Source organism: Gallus gallus, chromosome 3 (assembly GCF_016699485.2).
Source record: "Gallus gallus isolate bGalGal1 chromosome 3, bGalGal1.mat.broiler.GRCg7b, whole genome shotgun sequence".
Taxonomy (NCBI): Eukaryota; Metazoa; Chordata; class Aves; order Galliformes; family Phasianidae; genus Gallus; species Gallus gallus.
Genome location: NC_052534.1, coordinates 39,863,717 through 39,881,429, shown reverse-complemented (window position 1 = coordinate 39,881,429; position 17,713 = coordinate 39,863,717). Strand labels below are relative to the sequence as shown.

The 17,713-nt window shown below is 46.1% G+C and overlaps 1 protein-coding gene across 2 annotated transcripts in view; it reads right to left on the bottom strand.

Moving 5' to 3' along the window:
* GALNT2 (polypeptide N-acetylgalactosaminyltransferase 2) overlaps positions 1-17,512 on the bottom strand; it is a 110,775-nt gene extending 93,263 nt beyond the window's left edge. The window contains exon 1 of one of the 2 annotated variants that reach the window (XM_040697579.1): positions 17,494-17,512. Coding sequence is in view for 1 of the 2 variants with exons in the window: in XM_015284386.4 (XP_015139872.1) it covers positions 1,980-2,096 (117 nt within the window). In the remaining variant the exon portion in view is untranslated. Of the gene's footprint in view, positions 1-1,979; positions 2,198-17,493 lie in introns of those variants that run through there. The other variant, XM_015284386.4, reaches the window with a different exon arrangement.
* Between the last annotated feature and the right edge of the window lie 201 nt (positions 17,513-17,713).

The window sequence follows — 17,713 nt, the reverse complement described above, 5'->3', positions numbered from 1 at the left end:
AGTGATTCAAAGCAAGAAATTTACTACAGCAGGGTTTCTGTTCATAAGTTTAAGGCAGTTTGTGCTGTTGCTTTGTACGAGGGTCTGACACTAAGTTAATAAGGCTTTTATTGAGATTCAAAAGCTATTACATTACACACATCTTCCCATACTTACATTTGCTAACCTACTCCAAGGCCCAGGATTAAATTTTACGCTTCGCTGACAGAAAATAGAATCCTCAATCACCAATCCACACATAATTGTTAATTTCCCCACTTGTTTCTCATGGTCACAGTACCTATTTTGTTCCTTACCACAACCTTAGTTTAAGCTCCCACATTTTTAAACCCAATGTTGAGCTTCAGCTCACGCTTGCAGAATATCTCATTTGCTTTAACTCATCTTTGCTAAAACTCTCCAATTACCCAGATCGGTAAGGTATATTAAACTGCTAGCAGAACGGTGACAAGTTATAAGGCTGAAGCGTGCATCGGGATCATAGATCTCTTCAACCCATAATAGAAAGTTGTACTACTACCAATAAGGAACAGCAGCAGGTTCTAGTAGATTAAGCACCAGAGTTGCTCTCAGGAAAACTGGTTTCTGTTCTGTTTTATTCTCACCTGGTCTTCTAGGTGACCTTGTGCAAATCACCATCCCCACGCTGCCGTTTCCCCAGCAGTAAAAATGATTTGAGCTCAGCTGCAAATCTGACCGGGAACTCAAAATGAAACATACTGGGAGTTAAAAATCTATTTCCCTATCTGCAGATATACGCGCCTGTGATAGCTTTGCTTTATCCCATTATGCATCGGCAGCAGCGTAAGATTGCTTTTAGTTTCTAAACACACTCCGCTGGCTCCTCAAGAGAGGCTTTAGGGTACCGCCTTACTTTTTATCTCACGCTTCATCTATTTCCGCTACTGTATCTGCTCTGAGAGCCTCTATGTAGGATACATGCTTAACACTTCAACATACTGTACCAACAGCCACCGTCCCGTAGCCACAGGGGGGAAAGAAGAGGACACAGCAGAGCGCTGAGGCAGCCAGAGAGCGGTTCGCTCTGCAGACCCCCGGCTCACCTCAGTAACTCCGTAAGCCAGCGTGCGAGCTCCGCTCCCACGGCCCGCACAGGAACCAGTCGGATCTTCGGCCAGAATACACACACCGATAAGCAGCACTGCATCAGAGTAACCGTACCGAGATCCCCGTGGCTGTGAGGATGGAGGAGCAGCGCTCCGCTCACCTGCCAGCAGAGTGCCATTTTTAGCAAGCAGCACGGCTCAGCCGCGGAGCGCTCTGCTCCTCGCCCTCTGCCCATCTCCGGGCTCCTCTGGGCGATCTTTTACAACAAAGCTCACTTTGCCAGCGCAGCAGGAAGGTTGCTGGAAGCTCCTGACTTTGGGGAGGCACAAGCAAATCCGCGCATTCACCATTCCTTTTTCCAAGCAGAGTTATGGGGCGAAGGCTCTGCCTCGCACCTCGCCCTGCCATAGCGCCGCTCTGACCCACGCAGACGGGAACGGCGGAGTGCTCAACTTCCCCTCTTTCTCTCAACGACGGGCCACCACAGCACCTCCACACGCTCTCCCACAACAACGACAGGGGGGGGGGAAGGACAATTAAAACGATTAAAATAAAACACAACGAGAGGGGAAAGCCCGACGCGGCCCCGGCCCACGATCGGCCCGGCTCTCCGGCGGGCAGGAGAACCCCACGCAAGGAGGAGATGCCCGGGCTGGGAACGACGCCTCGTGCCGCCCCGCTGCCCCCGGCCCGCGACGTGGCTCGGCGCGGTTGGGCGGGAGCCGGTCTGAAGTCCACCGAGCAGCCGCCCGCCCCGTGGAACGCGCTGGGGGCGGGAGGAGAAACATAAAAATAAAGGGGAAAGGGTGGGGAGGAGCGGCGCGGGAGGGCGCCCCCGCCCCCCCGCACACGCCGAGGGCGCCCCGCAGCCCGCCGGGGGCTCGCAGCCGGGAACGGCGCCTCGCGCTCACCTTCCTGCCGCCTCCGCCGCCGGCCAGCGCGGCGCTGCCGCCCGAGTACATGTAGTAAGCGATGCCCAGCACCCAGAGGAAGGCGAAGCAGAGGAGCAGCCGGGACCTGCGCCGCATCGTCCCCCGCGCCGCCGCCAGGCCACCAGGAAACGGCCAGCAGCAGCAGCAGCAGCAGCAGCCGCCGCGCCCGCCGCCGCCGCCGCGCAGGGTCAGGGGGCAGAGGGCGAGCGCCCGCCCCCCGACCAATCCCGCGCCGCCCGGCCCCGCGGGGGGCGGGGAAGGGCGGGGCCGTCGGCGTCGCCATGGTTGCAGCACGCCGGGCCGCCGCCGCCCCGCCCCGCGCGCTTGGAGGCGCGCGCCGCGCCTGGCGGCCAGCGGGCAGACCCGGGCGCCGGCGTAGGAGTGCTCTGCGCTCCGCTCCTCGCGCCCTCGAGGCCCCTGAGGCGGGCGGTGGAGCCGGTAGTCCTCACTGCGCCTCGCAGAGGAGCAGCTCAGGGCTACCCTCCTAATTTTAAAGGTTTTCCCTGGTGCCTCACCGTGTTTTCACAACGGGTGGCTTTATCACCGCCCGTTTGGGCCCAACACCGCTTTTCTCTGCTCCATCTGTTGATGCCAGTATTGGACCTCTAGAGAGGTTGAGACCCTCTAGACTGCGAGTTGTGCCAGGGTGCGGCAGGGGCTTGGTGCTGAGTCTGCTGTGTTAGCGGGAAGAGATGCAGCAGCCCAAAGAAATGACATTGGATGCTCACTTGCCTCTCCAGGGAGCCATGTCTGTGCTGGCAGTGCCTGCCAGAAGTTGCCTGGTGTGCCCTCCTGCAGGAAGCATAATGTCACTTCTTTCTTCCATGCAAACGACTCTATCAGATAAACTCAACCTTCTGGTTCTTGATGCGTCCCTGGGCAGCCCGGTCTAGTGGTTGGCAACCCTGCCCATGGCAGAGGGACTGAAACTATATCATCTTTGAGGTCCTTTTCAACTCGGGCCCTTCTATGATTACGATTATTGGGTTTGGAGGGAGTTGGAGAGAGGCATCAACTTGTGCAGAGCACACATTTTAGAATCAAACAGCTGGCATCCCTTGAAGTGAGGTACACTGGAGAGTAGGGGCTGCCAGGAGACACACACATGTTCTGGATGGGATTTTTTGATTTATCCGAAGAGCGTTTGATGCAAGTGAGCACCGCAACTGCAAAAGCCTGCATCTAAAAAGGCACGCCAAGGCACACATCACCCCAAAGGCTAAATTTTCGTTACCAACATTTCCAGCGTAGTCTGGAGCGGTCTCAGCGGTCCGGTGTTGTCAACATGCTGATAAACCCCAGCTCTGTCACCAGCTGGAGGTGAGATGGCGAAGCAGCTTCCCTGCTGCTGGGGGGGACTCCTTCGCCAGGCAGATGTGCTGGGGGAGAGAGCACTGTTCCTTCTATGGCTCCGCACAGAAAACATCACACACGGATGTGTCAAGCACTCGACTCTGGAGCCATAATCCCATTTAACCTTACACATTCTGCAGGCCACTTACTCTTCAAATGCCTTGCAAAGCCTACGAAATCTTTTCTTGCCCTTTTCATAGGCTCAAAGATGTTGAGACAGCCTTCAAAGGTCCTCCTGAAGCCTCAGGTATTTTCACTGATTTTAGCAACGTGCTTAGATAGATTTTTCCCTTTCCAGCAAAATTAGCCAGCCATGCATGTACAGAAAATCCTTCTGTGGCTGCACACTTCACAAGCTTACTGAAATAATCCACCGCACATGCTCAGTCGCAGTTTGCAAAGGCTTATAACTCAGCCAAATCAAAACTAATTTCCTCTTCAACAAGCAAAGGCACATCTACTTAAAGGAAAGCTACTTCCATGTCAGAGTTCACTTCTCAGCCTTCTGCTGATAAAGCTGCAGAAATGCTCAAGAAGTGCTGTAAGGATCTATTTAGCTCAAGAAACACCTCCCCCCCCCCCATATCCCCCATATCCTGAACTGGCTGAACCAGTTCTGTTCAAATCCTTCCAAATTATTCACATTTGGAAATAGCCCAAAGCCAGATGATTTCCTTCTGAAGCACTTTTATTTCAGTGACCACAGGAAACACAGAGGTTTAGGATGGAAAATGTTATATAGCTTTAACTCTAGCAAAAGCTGCCTGTTGTATTACGACACATTTGCATGCACATACCTCTTTGCCTCAAAAGTCCCAACGTGTTTAGTCAGCAAAGCAAATCAGACACACACACACACACGCACGCAACCTTCAATTAAAGCAAGGAACCGGAGAAAAAAATGTAAGACATTTAAAACTGATTTTTTTCCTAGCGCATTTCAAAAGAAAATATTAGCATATTTTAAGAGCAGCATTGCTAGAATGATTCACTGAATTCAAATGCTTCTGTATCAACCACAGCGCTTTAAACAAAAGAGAGATCAATCATGTGAGAGTACAAATAGGGGTGAAATTTGTAGAAGGAGTCATCAAAACTTTTTCTTTGATCTGTAATGCGGCACCTAGATTCAATGGGCCGAATCCTGCTCTGCTTAGCTGGGGTGTAAACCAGAGGTTATTCCACCACGTGCATTTGAGAGCAGGTATAGAAACAGATCAGAGGCTAATTCAGGGCGTTAGCATTCACCTTCTTGTAACTAAAGACCACAAACATTGCTCATCCTTTTCTGGAGTGAAATGACCTAGCTGGAGATAAATGAATCCTCCAGTAGTGAGAATGGAAAGCAGCCCTCCCCTGTAGGAATAAGCAAGTCAGTCCCTTACTCACGCACGCAATCTTGCCCCTGGAAAGATAGGTGTGAAGAGTATCAGATCAGCTCTAAAACCCAGAAAATAGGTTTCAAACACTTTAAAAGGCCCAAATTCTGACCAAGCTGCCTGAACCTTTTTGATACACAGAAGCTAATGTGCATAGCTGATCCATTTCAGATTATATTTTCTCAAAGCCATGCAGTTATGTCAGAAGGTATATTATTCCCTCTCCCTCAAGAAGATGGTTACTCATTAGCCTGATGTAAGACGTGTTATAACACAGAAACCACATATTAACATGAGATGTAAAATACATCTGCGGGGATAAAGGTTTATTAATACACAGAGAGCTTGAGCTGAACACTCAGCCCGCGCTGAGTTTGTGTTTGTAGTAAAGGAATTGTGTTTGTAGTGAAAGATCCTGAACCTGCAAACGTTTATGCAAATGTTTAACTTCATTCAGTGCATATTCCCATCGGAGTCAGTGGGACTACTCAGATGTTTAAAATTATACGCTCTTGGCTGAGTACTTGCAGGATTAAAGGTTAAGTGCAGCTAGCAGGTCTGAAAATCTATGTGGGTGTTTTGCAATTCCTCACTGCACAGTGGTAACAATGAGACACAGCCTACCTCCTTAGTAAAAGACATGGGAGTCAACATGTCCTTTCCCATCTGCTTAGATGACAAGAACTATGTTTGTTTAATTTTTCAGCACCGTTTCTGATGCTACCCAGAGTAGGCAGACGTGCTGGCAATAGCGTTCTAGAGTGGCTCACTTCCAGAAAAACCTTGTTACCCTCCAAGAACGCTGTTGGAGCTCTTAAAACCCCAGGTAGCAAATATTGTATCACGCAGGTTTTACCTTGAGAACAGCGTGTCATCCTGCCTGACCACAGAGTATGCCCTGCAAAGCCAGAGTACTTTCAGGTCCATTAGAGCTGAAATTCTCTCTCTGCAAACTTTGACATCAATAAGGCAGTATCTTTGCTATTAAAGCATGAAGCAATAACTATTTCCCCTGGAAGCAGTTTTTTTTAACATGCTGTTTCCCCACTAGAGGTCAAACAGTGCACTACATCACGTGATGCAGATAAGGCAAGTGTCATATTTTCTTGCAAAGGTTTACAGTGTCTCCTTAAGCCCATGTGCTTCCAAGGCAAATAATCCAAATCTGGAAGTTCTTCCTCTCTATTAAAGTTGAAAGTTCAACATTCCTTGCAGCTTTTTTTGTTTTATGAACAAAGGAAACAGACTTTTTCCCTGTGGGTGGTGAAGGCTAAACCAGTTTTGGCTGAGGTAGAGTTAACTTTCTTTCTAGTAGCTGGTTCAGCGCTATGTTTTGGATGTAGGCTGGAAATAACGTTGCTAACACAACCATACTTAAGTTGTTGAACTGTGCTTACACTAAGCTATGGACATCTCAGCTTCTGTTGCTGAGCTGCCACTGAGGGGCTGGGAATGCACATGGAGATGGGGGGACAGAGCCAGGACGGATGACCCACACTGGCCAAAGGGATGTCCCATACCATACAGGGTCACGTGGAACAATAAAACTGGGGGAGCTGGCTAAGGGAGATGCCACTGCTGAGGAACTGAGTTGGCAGAGTGAAAGCATGGTGAGCAATTGTTTTGTGCATCACTTGTCTTGCATATTCTTCTGTCATTATTACCATCGTTATTATCTCCCTTTCCTTCTACATCCTGTTAAACTGTCTTTATAACAATCCATGAGTTTCACCATTTTTCTACTTCTCTCCCCCCACTGTGGGAGGAGATAGCAAACAGCACCACGGTGCTGAGCTGTCTGCCAGGTTAAACCACAACAAGACAAAGAAAGAACAACTCAGCCTTTCGGTAGGCCTCCTGCTAAGGATGGCAGCAACCAGTACAAACTGCAGATGCACTGCCAACTATCCTTCCTGAGCTGAGTCACTTAGCGAGTTGGACTGAACTTCAGAAACACACACACAAAAAAAACTCTTGCAGCATTCTGGAGGCTGATGATCAGATTTCAAAATGTGATATGGCTCAGAAGCATCTCTCACAGGAGAGTGATGATAGGTAGGTGAGAATCAGCCATCGAGAGAGACTTGCTGAAACAATGACCTCACCTTCGACTGGGGTAAGTTGATCCTTATTTGTTGCATTTATCTGAATTCTGAGGGTCACGCTGGATTCCTCATTGCTGCCAGGAGCAGTGAAGACTGGTGATCTACAATCTGAGACAGGGCAGGAAATTCCTTCCACTCCTCCCAAGCACGCTTGCATCACAGTGGTGCACAGCTATAGCACTATGTACTAGCCTAGCATTTGAGACCAGGGGCAAACACCAAGTGCTAATGCGTACAGCAGTCTGGTTTTGAGCAACAAAAATGGATGTGAACTCTTCGCACCCTGTCTCTGTAACCTCAGCTGGTATTTTATGTGCTCAAACTTATAATCCAGATCAGCAATGCAAGGCTGTCTATGATACAGAAAAGCATAGAAGCCGCTGCTAAACTAGCTGACAGCAAAATTCCTGGAGAACAGGAAAGAGGTTTCCCCAAATCAAAGATTTCTGCCAGAAGCAGCTTTTGCTCATCTCTTTAACTAAAAGATCTTTCCTAGCTAATTACGCTGGCACCAGCTCACCACATGAGATATGAGAGAATGAAGACGACAAGACAAAATGGAAAGAGGAACAAAGACGTGTAGGAAGGGAGCTGAGCGTGCAAGGAAGCCGTGCAGGGCCATCCCTTTCAAAGTTACAGGGCTGTATTCAGACTATCTGTCTGCAGCATCTGACATGGGATGAATGGCGATTGAGATGGCCTGCTCCCTGGGTTGTCAGACCCTACCTTCTTATATAGACAACAGGGAGAGGATGATGCTTATCAACTACTTAATGTAGGTACTGTAAATGCTTCTCTTCAGTGACTGTACATGCTTCATAAGGGCAGTGAGAGGAAACGTTTTCTTTCTATATTATATTTTAGTTTCATTTGGATAGTGGAAAGTGTATCCTTACTTTGTCCTTATTTCCCTTATGGTAGGTGTTAGAAAAGTGATTTCAGCCAGAGCCACTGAAAGCAGGTCTCCCACTTCCTAAGAAGCACCCTCATCACTGAGGATGACAAGGTAATTCCAGAGGTGCCATAGCAGACAGGCTGAATAGAGCTCAGATTTTTTTTTTTTTTTAAGAAATATTTCCTCTCATTATTCTACGTTCACACTGTTGGCTCCCACTCAGATGCACACAGTAGAGCCCATGCCTCAGAAGTGATGTGCTGCCTGGAGCAGCCTACCCACACAATTCATCCTGGGCACAGCATGGTCTGATGGTCAGCAGTGGTGCACATACCCAAAGACTCCATGCTTGACAAGTGACACACACCTACCCTAGCACCATGCCTGCTTTTTCCCCCGTACAACCACAGCCAAACAAATAAATCCCAGTGATTCATTTTTAATCGATACTCTAGATGGTACTCCCAGATATTGCTCAAGAATATTTTGCATTGTGCAATTAAAAGTAGTCTTTTCCCATGGCACATATTAAAAATAAACATGTCACTTTATCCTGTTCTTTTGCATACCTGCCAGTTTGCAAAACGTGGTGTTTGGATCTCACAGACTTTAGGACAAATTACATAGGTCTTCTGTATCATGCTTAAGAGTGTATTTTGTGTAATGCAGAAGAGATGCTCATAGCTGCTTCAGTTCACATATTCTGCAGAAGTCATATATTGATTTCTCCCAAATTTAATCTTTCAGTACCTTGAAACAGACAGTTAATAGGCTCACTCACCACAGGGGATGGAAATTGACCCCTCTTTGCAGCCTTTATGACCCTTCTGGCTTCAAACCTTTATCATCATCTGTTGAAGTCACGAAAGACGTTGTTTCTGAAAACAGGGCTGAAACCAACAAATGATCAGAAACCACTTCTACAGCGTTCCACTTCCCATGGCAGTAGCGAGATCCACTCTCTGTGCAACACTTCTGAACCACGATGAACTTACCCTCAGCATCTATCACACAAAATAATTCAAAAGAGAAACAAGGATTGCACCACAGAGACCATGTATTTTCCATGCCCTTTGTTCTTTCAAGAGTTTCAGGTAGAGTAGCAAGTGTTTTCTTCCAAGAAGACAAACAGAAAATAAAAGACCATTCCATCATGTTTTTATAAGCTGAAGATCTGCAGGTTTGTGAACTGATGCTACATCTTTTTTTCCTTTCTCATTCTACTGCAGCACTGTACACTTTTATCTGGCTTTCAGAACTACTGCTGAACTGAGATGTGCACCGCATGGAGAGATGGGCAGATAATGATTTGACTTTTACTTGTAAATTAGATTCTTCCTGTCCACACAGGTGTAAATGAGGCCTTCTCAGCTGAAATAATATTTTTGGCAAGTTCTCCAGTAAGGTTATTCCTTTTATGTGTCTGAGAGAGAGAGAGAGCGCGAGCTGCTCTAATTGTCATCTCACATGCACTGATGTAAACTGGGCACCAACTCTGCAGAAGGCCACTTCTCTGCAACAGGATGAAAGTGGTGTAAGTGGAGAAAAAGCAGCAGCTTTCTCAGGGTGAGCTAGAAGAGGAGGAGAGCATCAGAAAAGAGAGGACATGCCCTCTTCTTTGGCACATGCTAACATATCCTGATTGTGTTAGGGCGGCCCAGCATGAGAGATGTGCCTACACACTGCAGCCTTTCACCATTACTGGTGAAGGAGAAAATCCCACACTCTAGGAAGTGTTCTCTGCTGCAATGCTGGGAATAGGGAACGCTGTGATGCTGAACAAGAAAACTGCTGTTTCTGATTTCCCAGCTTTGTAAGCAGCATTTCTACTGTTTATTTACTTTTCAATTGTCTTGGCTGAGTGATCCCTTCTGTATGGATGTCCTGGGATAATGTTACAGGAACAAACATCTTTGGCTACACCACACAGTGTAAAAACCAGAAATTCTGTGTCCTTGCTACAGAAGAGCTCACTAGATACTTGCTTAAGTACAAGCAGGAAAGAGCAGAGACAAATGTGCACATGCAATATTGACCTTGGCAGCTGTATGCCACATAGAGCATAGTTGAATCTCTACCTGTAAACAGCAGAGCCTCTGCCAAGCTGAGCAGCACCTTACCCAAACCGTGATCTGAGTCATCTGCCCTTTCAGCATCATGCTTGATGCATGCCCCAGACAGAGTGGGTCAGACCTGGGGCTCCTGCTGAATGCAGAGCAGCTGACAGCAGGAAGTTGTGTGCATCACCACACCTGAAGGCAAAGAGCCCATCAGGAAGAAGCTCATGTCACAGCACGCCAGCCAGGCACACATCTACACACCGCAGACAAACCCCGGGCTTCAGAAATAACTCTGTGCTCCCACACTTCTGCAAAGCTCTGTCAAGGCACTGTTAGAGGACTTCAGCCAGAACAAAAGTGATATTCCCCGTGCTTGGGTGCCAGGATTTTCCTGCTCTCTGATGGGACCTTGGCAGGGCTGCATGCAATTGGAAAGCTTCACCTGCTGCAGAACCACTATCAACTATTATCTCTCTCTTCCTTTTTAATGTTTCAGCTTATTAACTTCACAGATTTCATCTTTCTTCTTGGCAGGTGGAATTCTTTTAAGTCAATGAAGGGCAGTGCATTTTCTCACTGTAATTAATCACATGCTTTCTGGCATGTGACTAAATAACAATAATTAACCCAGCAGCTGGAGTTCCCCTGCATTGGATCATGATGCTCTGTGCTGGCTTCTTCATACTGTTTGCTTGATCTCAGTTTGTCTACACTGCTTTCTTGGCTAACTTACCTTAAAGCATACCATGTGCTTGAGTAACAATAATAAATAGGAAAAAATGAGGTAGTTCATGTGGTTATTATTTTAGTTAGATTTTCTGTTCTAAAAGCCAAGAAAACATCAGCAGGCCCAATACACCCAGGAGAAGAGCAGGGGTTTTTTCTTATTAAACTCTACTGACTAAAACATTCAGCTGTTGTATAGCTATATCAAAGAATGTGATGGGACACCAAATTAGTTCAGAATCCCACTGGTACTTTAGTTGCTGGATTTGATCAGCAATGAGCTCATATAATTGCTGACAAAGAGAGAGGGGAAAAATATCTGCATTTGGGAGACATGAACAGATTCAGATCTCGAATGCTCATCGGGGTCAGTCTGCACATGTCATTCTTTCATTTCTTGAACAATTGTACAAAGATACTGCACAGAAAAGAAGGCTTGAAATAAAATGCCAGAAGTCCTGACAAGATTCTTTAGCACACGGGTGACAGAGCGCAGGTTGCTACAGAGAGAGAAGCTGTGGAGTCACCTCCATGGAGATCTTCAAAAGCCACCTGGACTCGGGTCTGGGCAGCCTGCTCTGAGTGTCCCTGCTCAAAGAGTTGGACCAGCTCACCTAAAGAGGTCCCTCGCAACCTTAACCACACTGTGATCCTGTGATTTGACTCCTCCAGCCTACTGTCCCAACCAAGGAAGCAGTGTCCCAGTGGGAACTCAAGGCAGTACCTAATAAATGTCTGAGAGGAGTCAATATGCTTCTGACAGACAAAGAAATGCAAAACAAAAGGGCTGACACTTATACATACATGAGGGGTCTGCATTGAGATTCATCATATGCAGGAGTTCCTTCTTTTAGACTTGTGTTGATTCCAGAGGAATGAACTCTTCATAGAGACCTCTCCACTGTAAGATGCCTACTACAGTTGTGCTTATATTTTGAACTCCCCATGGAAAGTGACATTACCAAGAGCTGAGGCAAGTCTGAATAAATCAGTTAGCTGGGTCAAGGCTTCTTCATAGTATGCAACCAGCCACCGCCATCTCATCCAAATCTCCCTACCAAGATTTTCCTTTGTCTTCCTCAGGAAGCACTCAGAGAGCTCCAGCCACAAACGGACTCTCATCCCACTGCTGGGTGAGCTGTGAAATGGGCTTCTGTTAGGCCGTTTGCGGTGGATCAGAGCCTACAGCACATGTTATCAACAGTGTTTGCACTTGTAATAGGCTCTTTCAATCTTAGTCAATCTTAGTTGTTGCAAAGATACAACCAAGGGTGTATGCTGCTCTCAGTCGTGCTGAGACCTTTAGTAAAGCTTACACAGGTCCTGTATCTGCTCCATTGGAAAGACGTCAGTATAGAGGCTGCTAATGCAACACCATTCAGAACCACTAATTTCACCAGGACCAACCAAAAACAGCACTACCATCAGCAATAACAAAACAGATGCAATTGAAATGATGAGCTGAAAATACAGTAAATTCCCACTGGAATTTCAGACATGAAAACAACCCCACACAGGAAAAATAGCAATCAGGTATAGGCAGAATGAATACCTTCTGGAAGCAAAAAAGATATATCTTGACAACTGATTACACAGATGGGAAAATCTTATGAGCAGCGGCAGAGCTGACAACAGTTTGGGAGCGCTGGCAACATCCCAAAGGCTAATGAAAGTATCCTCTTCATTCAGTGCTTCTTGACATTTCCCCAGAGACCAAGGTCACAAATTGTACATTTTTTGAGCTGAGACAAAATCTCTCAGGCTTGTCACAAGTATAGACGCTGCAATTGCCAACCCAGGGCTGTGAGACTCAAAAAAAAGGCAGTACTTCTGTCTTTTCTCCCTTTTTTTTGCTGAAGATGGCTCTTGTAACATCTTGACTCCTGAGCAAGATGAATTCTGTCACCGTGCCAATGCTTTGCACTAGGCAGTGGAGGGCAAAGATAAGGTTTCAGATGTGTCCCACTTATGTGTCAAAATACTGCAACACTGACAAGTACTTTAGTGCCATATATTCCCAGAATACTAAACTTCTTTCCAGGGCTGCCTTGTGCTGTACAATATGGCTCCTTTTATGCTTTTGTTTATCAGCATTCCTTTTCATTCGCACTTAGGCTAGAAAGGGAAGAAAGCCTCTCACAAAAATTAGGATTGTTTTTCCAGTCTCCGCTCGTGGATGTGGCACCTGTGAACTATTCACACGAGCAGGGATTAGAAGTCATAGAACTGAGATACACTTATAGCTTTTTCACCCTCAAGTGTTCTTTATTGGAGCTTAACTCACTATTTATCTTAGCAAGATTTTAAAAAAGGATGCTTTATTACCTAGCTCAATATCTTCTTGCCATCTTCAGAGATGATGGAGTGGAGAGTGCACTTATAAAATTTGTGGATGACATGAAGGTGGGAGTGGATGCAAGCACTTCAGAAGATGGGATCAGAATTCAAAATGATCTCAAGACATTAGAGAAATAGCCCAAAGTGAGCAAGATGGAATTCAGTAATAACCTGTACAAAGCACTGCACACAAAATGAAAGATCAAATGCACAAATACAAAATGCAGAATCACGGAAGAGGTGAAAAGACTGCAAAAAAAAAGAAGGATGTGAGAGCTACAGGTAGGACTCAAAGCAAATATGAGCAAAGCAGAAAAATCTCCTGAAAGGTAAATCTCATACTGATGTATTATTGCATGAGCATCATATGCAACGGGATTATTCAGATCTGCAGGACACCGGTCCTCACACAGCTGGAGAACTGGATCTAGTTCCACATGGCTTGAAAAAGAGCAACAAGAATATAAGATTTAGAGAATGTGATCAATCAGAAATAGCTCAGATAATTAGGTTGGTCCTTCCAGAAAAGCTCTAAAGGGATGTTTGATATCCATCAATATGTGAAAAACTGTGCAAGTGGGGACAACCACCACTTATTCCCTTAGCCTAGTTCCCAGGAAAGAATCAAAAGAATAACAGATTTAAGTCAGATATCAGCAGAAAATCCAAGGCTGCCTAATAATCCTTGGGAACTACTCAGCTCTTTGGATTTTTCAGGCCCGGAAACAACCCTACATAGGAAATATAGCATCAAGTAACAATCTTCTGGAAGTAAAGATGTGAGGGACTCCCTGCTAGTGGAGGACTTTAGGAGTAGATCTGGCAGTACTGAAGGTGCATTTGACCCCCTTGGAGCAGGGACACGGGCTCAGTGCACTCATCCAGTTCCTCAGCTTTCTCAAACCTGTCTTACCAACAGCTCCATCCAATCACTTCTATTTGCAGCTGCATACAGCTGAAGTTCAGCTGCAGGTGCTTTTCTGTCTCTTCAATTCTTCAGAAGTTATGAATATGGAATCAGACGCCTTTCCTTTCCTGTGCTCAAGGTGAGCAAGGAGGAAGCACTCCCATCATCTTGCTCTGCTCCCTGCTTGCATACATGGGTTTCCCAGCAGCGAGAGCTGTGGGGACTTGCATTCTCCCTTCTCTCCCTAGTGCACTGCACGTCCTACCAGCTATGTGGCATGGCTAAAATTGAGTGATCACACCTAACTCCTTTCCAGACACTCTCAGATATTTTTCTGAGCTGGGACTCCACCTGTAATAGCTTCCAGGTCATCCTGAACTTTTATCTTCACTGTGGTGGAAAGTAGAGGTTTATTCAGGGCTCGACTACCCATGGAGACCCTCAGGCTCCAATCCTCACCCCGCTGAATGCAAAGCCCAAGCTCCCAAAATGCTGCAGCCTTACAGCCTGACCTGTTGGATGCAGTGCAGGTGCTGTGTGAGCATGAGCTGCTGCCTGGATCTGCTCTGCCATGTGCTGCAGACTGTGGTGCAGCATCACTGCATGTGAGATAAATTTAAATTATGAGAAACAGTCCAGCTGAAGGAGGAAGGAGCACCATGCAGGTTGATCTGCCCTGCTTCACAGTAGCTTTTACAAATGATTTTGTTCACAACCCTAAAAACCCCAGCAACGCAATTAGCACAGAGCATAAAGCTGGATAGCAACCTTGGGAGCACAACCGGCGCAGGTAAACAGACAGGAGAGCTGCTTGCATTGCCCTGCAGGGCTTCCATTATGGCTGGAAAATATCCTCCTGCTGACCCCACAGACAGCCAAGCCAGTGTGAAGAGGTAAAGCTTCTACATTTTCTTTTATTACCACTGTAATTCTTTTTCTTGGAAATTAAGAAGAAATGGAAAAAATGTATGATTGCCTGCATTGTCTCTAGACTTCTTAGTTCAAAAAAAAGACTTAATTTGAAAAATGGAAGGCTCCTGAAGCTCTAACTTACTCCTAACAAGCTGCTGAGCCATCAGTGAGAAGTCACTGCACACATGCACACAGGTGGGCTCAAGTCACCCCAGAAAAGGTTAGCATTTAACATCCTTCAGTATCATTTTTCTCCTTCCTTTCCACAGCTTTTTTCCCCTAACTTCTTTCTTCCCATCCCCTAATTTCCCCTCCCAGGTTCCCTTAAGAAAGATGAACTCAATAAATTTCACTTTTTTCAGTCTTTCACTTCTCTTCTAGCCCTATTCTCTAATTCTATCCTTTCTTCAGCTTCCTTTACTTACTACACCCAGGGATACATTTCCTCAGCCATTTACTGATTTATTTACTTATATATTTACTGCTTTTGGCTGTTGTCCTCACAGAAGCCCTCACATTTCCCATCAGCTCCCAGATTTGGCTCACATCCCTGCAGCTGGAGGAAGTTTCCCTCTGGCTATGGGCATACCACAGTTGCAACTGACCTGACACCCAGACTTCAGTCAGCTCAGTTTTAACAGTGGGACCAGAGCTCTGAAGGGTGTAGTACGGACTGCAAGATCTGCCTAGGAACCTAATAAATGCATGAGGGTTTAATGGTAGTTTACCTTTATGCTGCAACAGCTGCACAAGGTCCAAATGAGCCACAGTTACATAGTAAAATAACTGACAGAAGCAGCAGGGATCCTATGGTAATGATTGGATCGTGGCAGCTTTTAGTTATCCACACCTTATCCCATCATGTCTTGCTCCAAAACACTCCAGGTAATGAAGACGCCCTGCTGGAATGCACTCCAAATGGAATGCACCCAGGAGAAATGATCCTGCCTAAAAATAATGGCAGAGAGAGCGCGCTCCCTCCCCAGTACATCCTTTCACCAGCTCACTGCTGACCCAGAACATTCTTGCCTAGAGCCTGCCAGACGCCTGGGAGTACAGGGCATTGTCTCATGGACTTACAGACGCCCCCCTACAGAGCTCATGAAGAAACAACCTTCCCCGGAGCAGACCAGGACCTTCCATAGCCCACAGCAAGCAATGTCCAGGCAGGAAGAGAGTAAGGAAGATTGATTTTTATGGTAACAGCTCTCATCTCCAAAAGCCCTGATCATGTGATAATCACGTCCATGAGGATTTTGCTTTTGTGTTCAAAAGAATAAGAGAAGCCTAGTGTCATTTAATTCTCATAAGATACAACACACAAGAAAGGGAATAAAAAACATGAAAGAAAAATAACAGGAAAACCAGGCCAGCGTGGTTTAGGAATGAAGTCCTGGTGTTTCCACTGACACTGTTCTAAGTCCCAGTTTCTCAGCAGGACCAGATCCCCAAAGGTATTTGAATGTAGAACTAGCACATGACACAAAGACAAGGCTGGTACTTAATACAGCTGTGTGAAACCCTTTGATGGCAAGCCCTGAAGATAAGGGAGTGATATTCAAACTCACCAGAGCACAACACTCTAGTTTAACTTGGCTGAGAGTCAAACACTGTGTGCTGTTCCTACAGTGTAGGAAACTGCACACATCGGCCGTGCTCAATAAATAAATGATGATAACAAAATCTGAAGAATAACCAGAAGGAAACATGGAAATGACTTGTGTGTGAGATTCCCTTAGATACAGCTCTTCGCCTTCAGCACAGTGAAATACACTTCCATCTTAGGCTTATAGTAAGGCAACTATTACTTTATATCTATTACTCCGAGTCAGTAAAAACAATAATCTGAGACTGTGATGGATCAAATAGTCTATAAGTTACCAGGCAGATTGTAGTGCAGGTCTGTGAACCAAACAGATGATGTTCTGGGGATAACGAGTGAAGCATTAAAGATATCTGAATTCTTCCCTTACCATACAGCAGCCCAACCTTTGCATCTTGATGATCTGCCAGGCTTGCTTACAAAGCATTACTTGTTATTTGTGAGAGAGGACTGGGGGAAAATAAAAAGGCTGGATGAGTAAGAAGGCACAAAGGCCTTGATGGAACAACATCTATCTCAGAAATTATCCTTTCTACTCTGTTTTTTCCAAAATGCTGCAGTGAAGCAAGGGATTTCTAGTCACAGGATACTGACATTTTTCTACGGAGCGGTACTTCTCTTTTGAAAGTGAGAGCAAGTGACAAAAGACAAAGTTGTACTAATAAAATGATTCATAATGGGTGAGATAAATAATCCAGGGTTACCGCCAAGCAGGTATTAGCTATACAAAAGTCACAGAATTGCCAGGGTTGGAAGGACCATTGAGATCATCGAGTCCAACCCCCCTGTTAAAGCAAGCACTCTACAATAAGTCACACAGGTAGGCATCCAGATGGGTCTCGAATGTCTCCATAGAAGGAGAATCCACAACCTCTCTGGGTAGCTTACATCAGTGCTCTACCACCCTTACCACAGAGAAGTTCTTCTTCATATTTGTATGGAACTTCTTATGTTCAGGTTTTAGACCATTGCTCCTTGCCCTATCACTATGCAGCACCAATAAGAGCCTGGTCTCCTTTTGCCTCCCATCCCTCTTTAGATATTTATAAATATTAATCAGACCCCCATTCAGCCTTCTTTTCCCCAGGCTGAACAGAACCAGGTGTAGCAATTGGACAGATCAACACAAAGGAAAAGACATTACAACAAAGGTGTGGTAACGGAAGGACCAACGCCATAGAAAGGTGCTGTAAACAAAGGGAAGAAAATTGCTTACCCATTAGCAGAAGACTCTAGGTTCACAAGAGAAAGCTTCACCAGGAAGTGATCTCCAGAAAGAGATCCTTCCCCAGTGGCAGTCAACCCTTAAATGAGGTCTAAGAGAGGTGCAGCCAGGCTCCACCCCCTCCAATTGCACAGCTGAATTGCCTTCACCTGTGCTCCCAGTGCTGACTGGGTTCTTTCCCCAGGTGTTCAATCGGTGGTTCAGGCGGCGA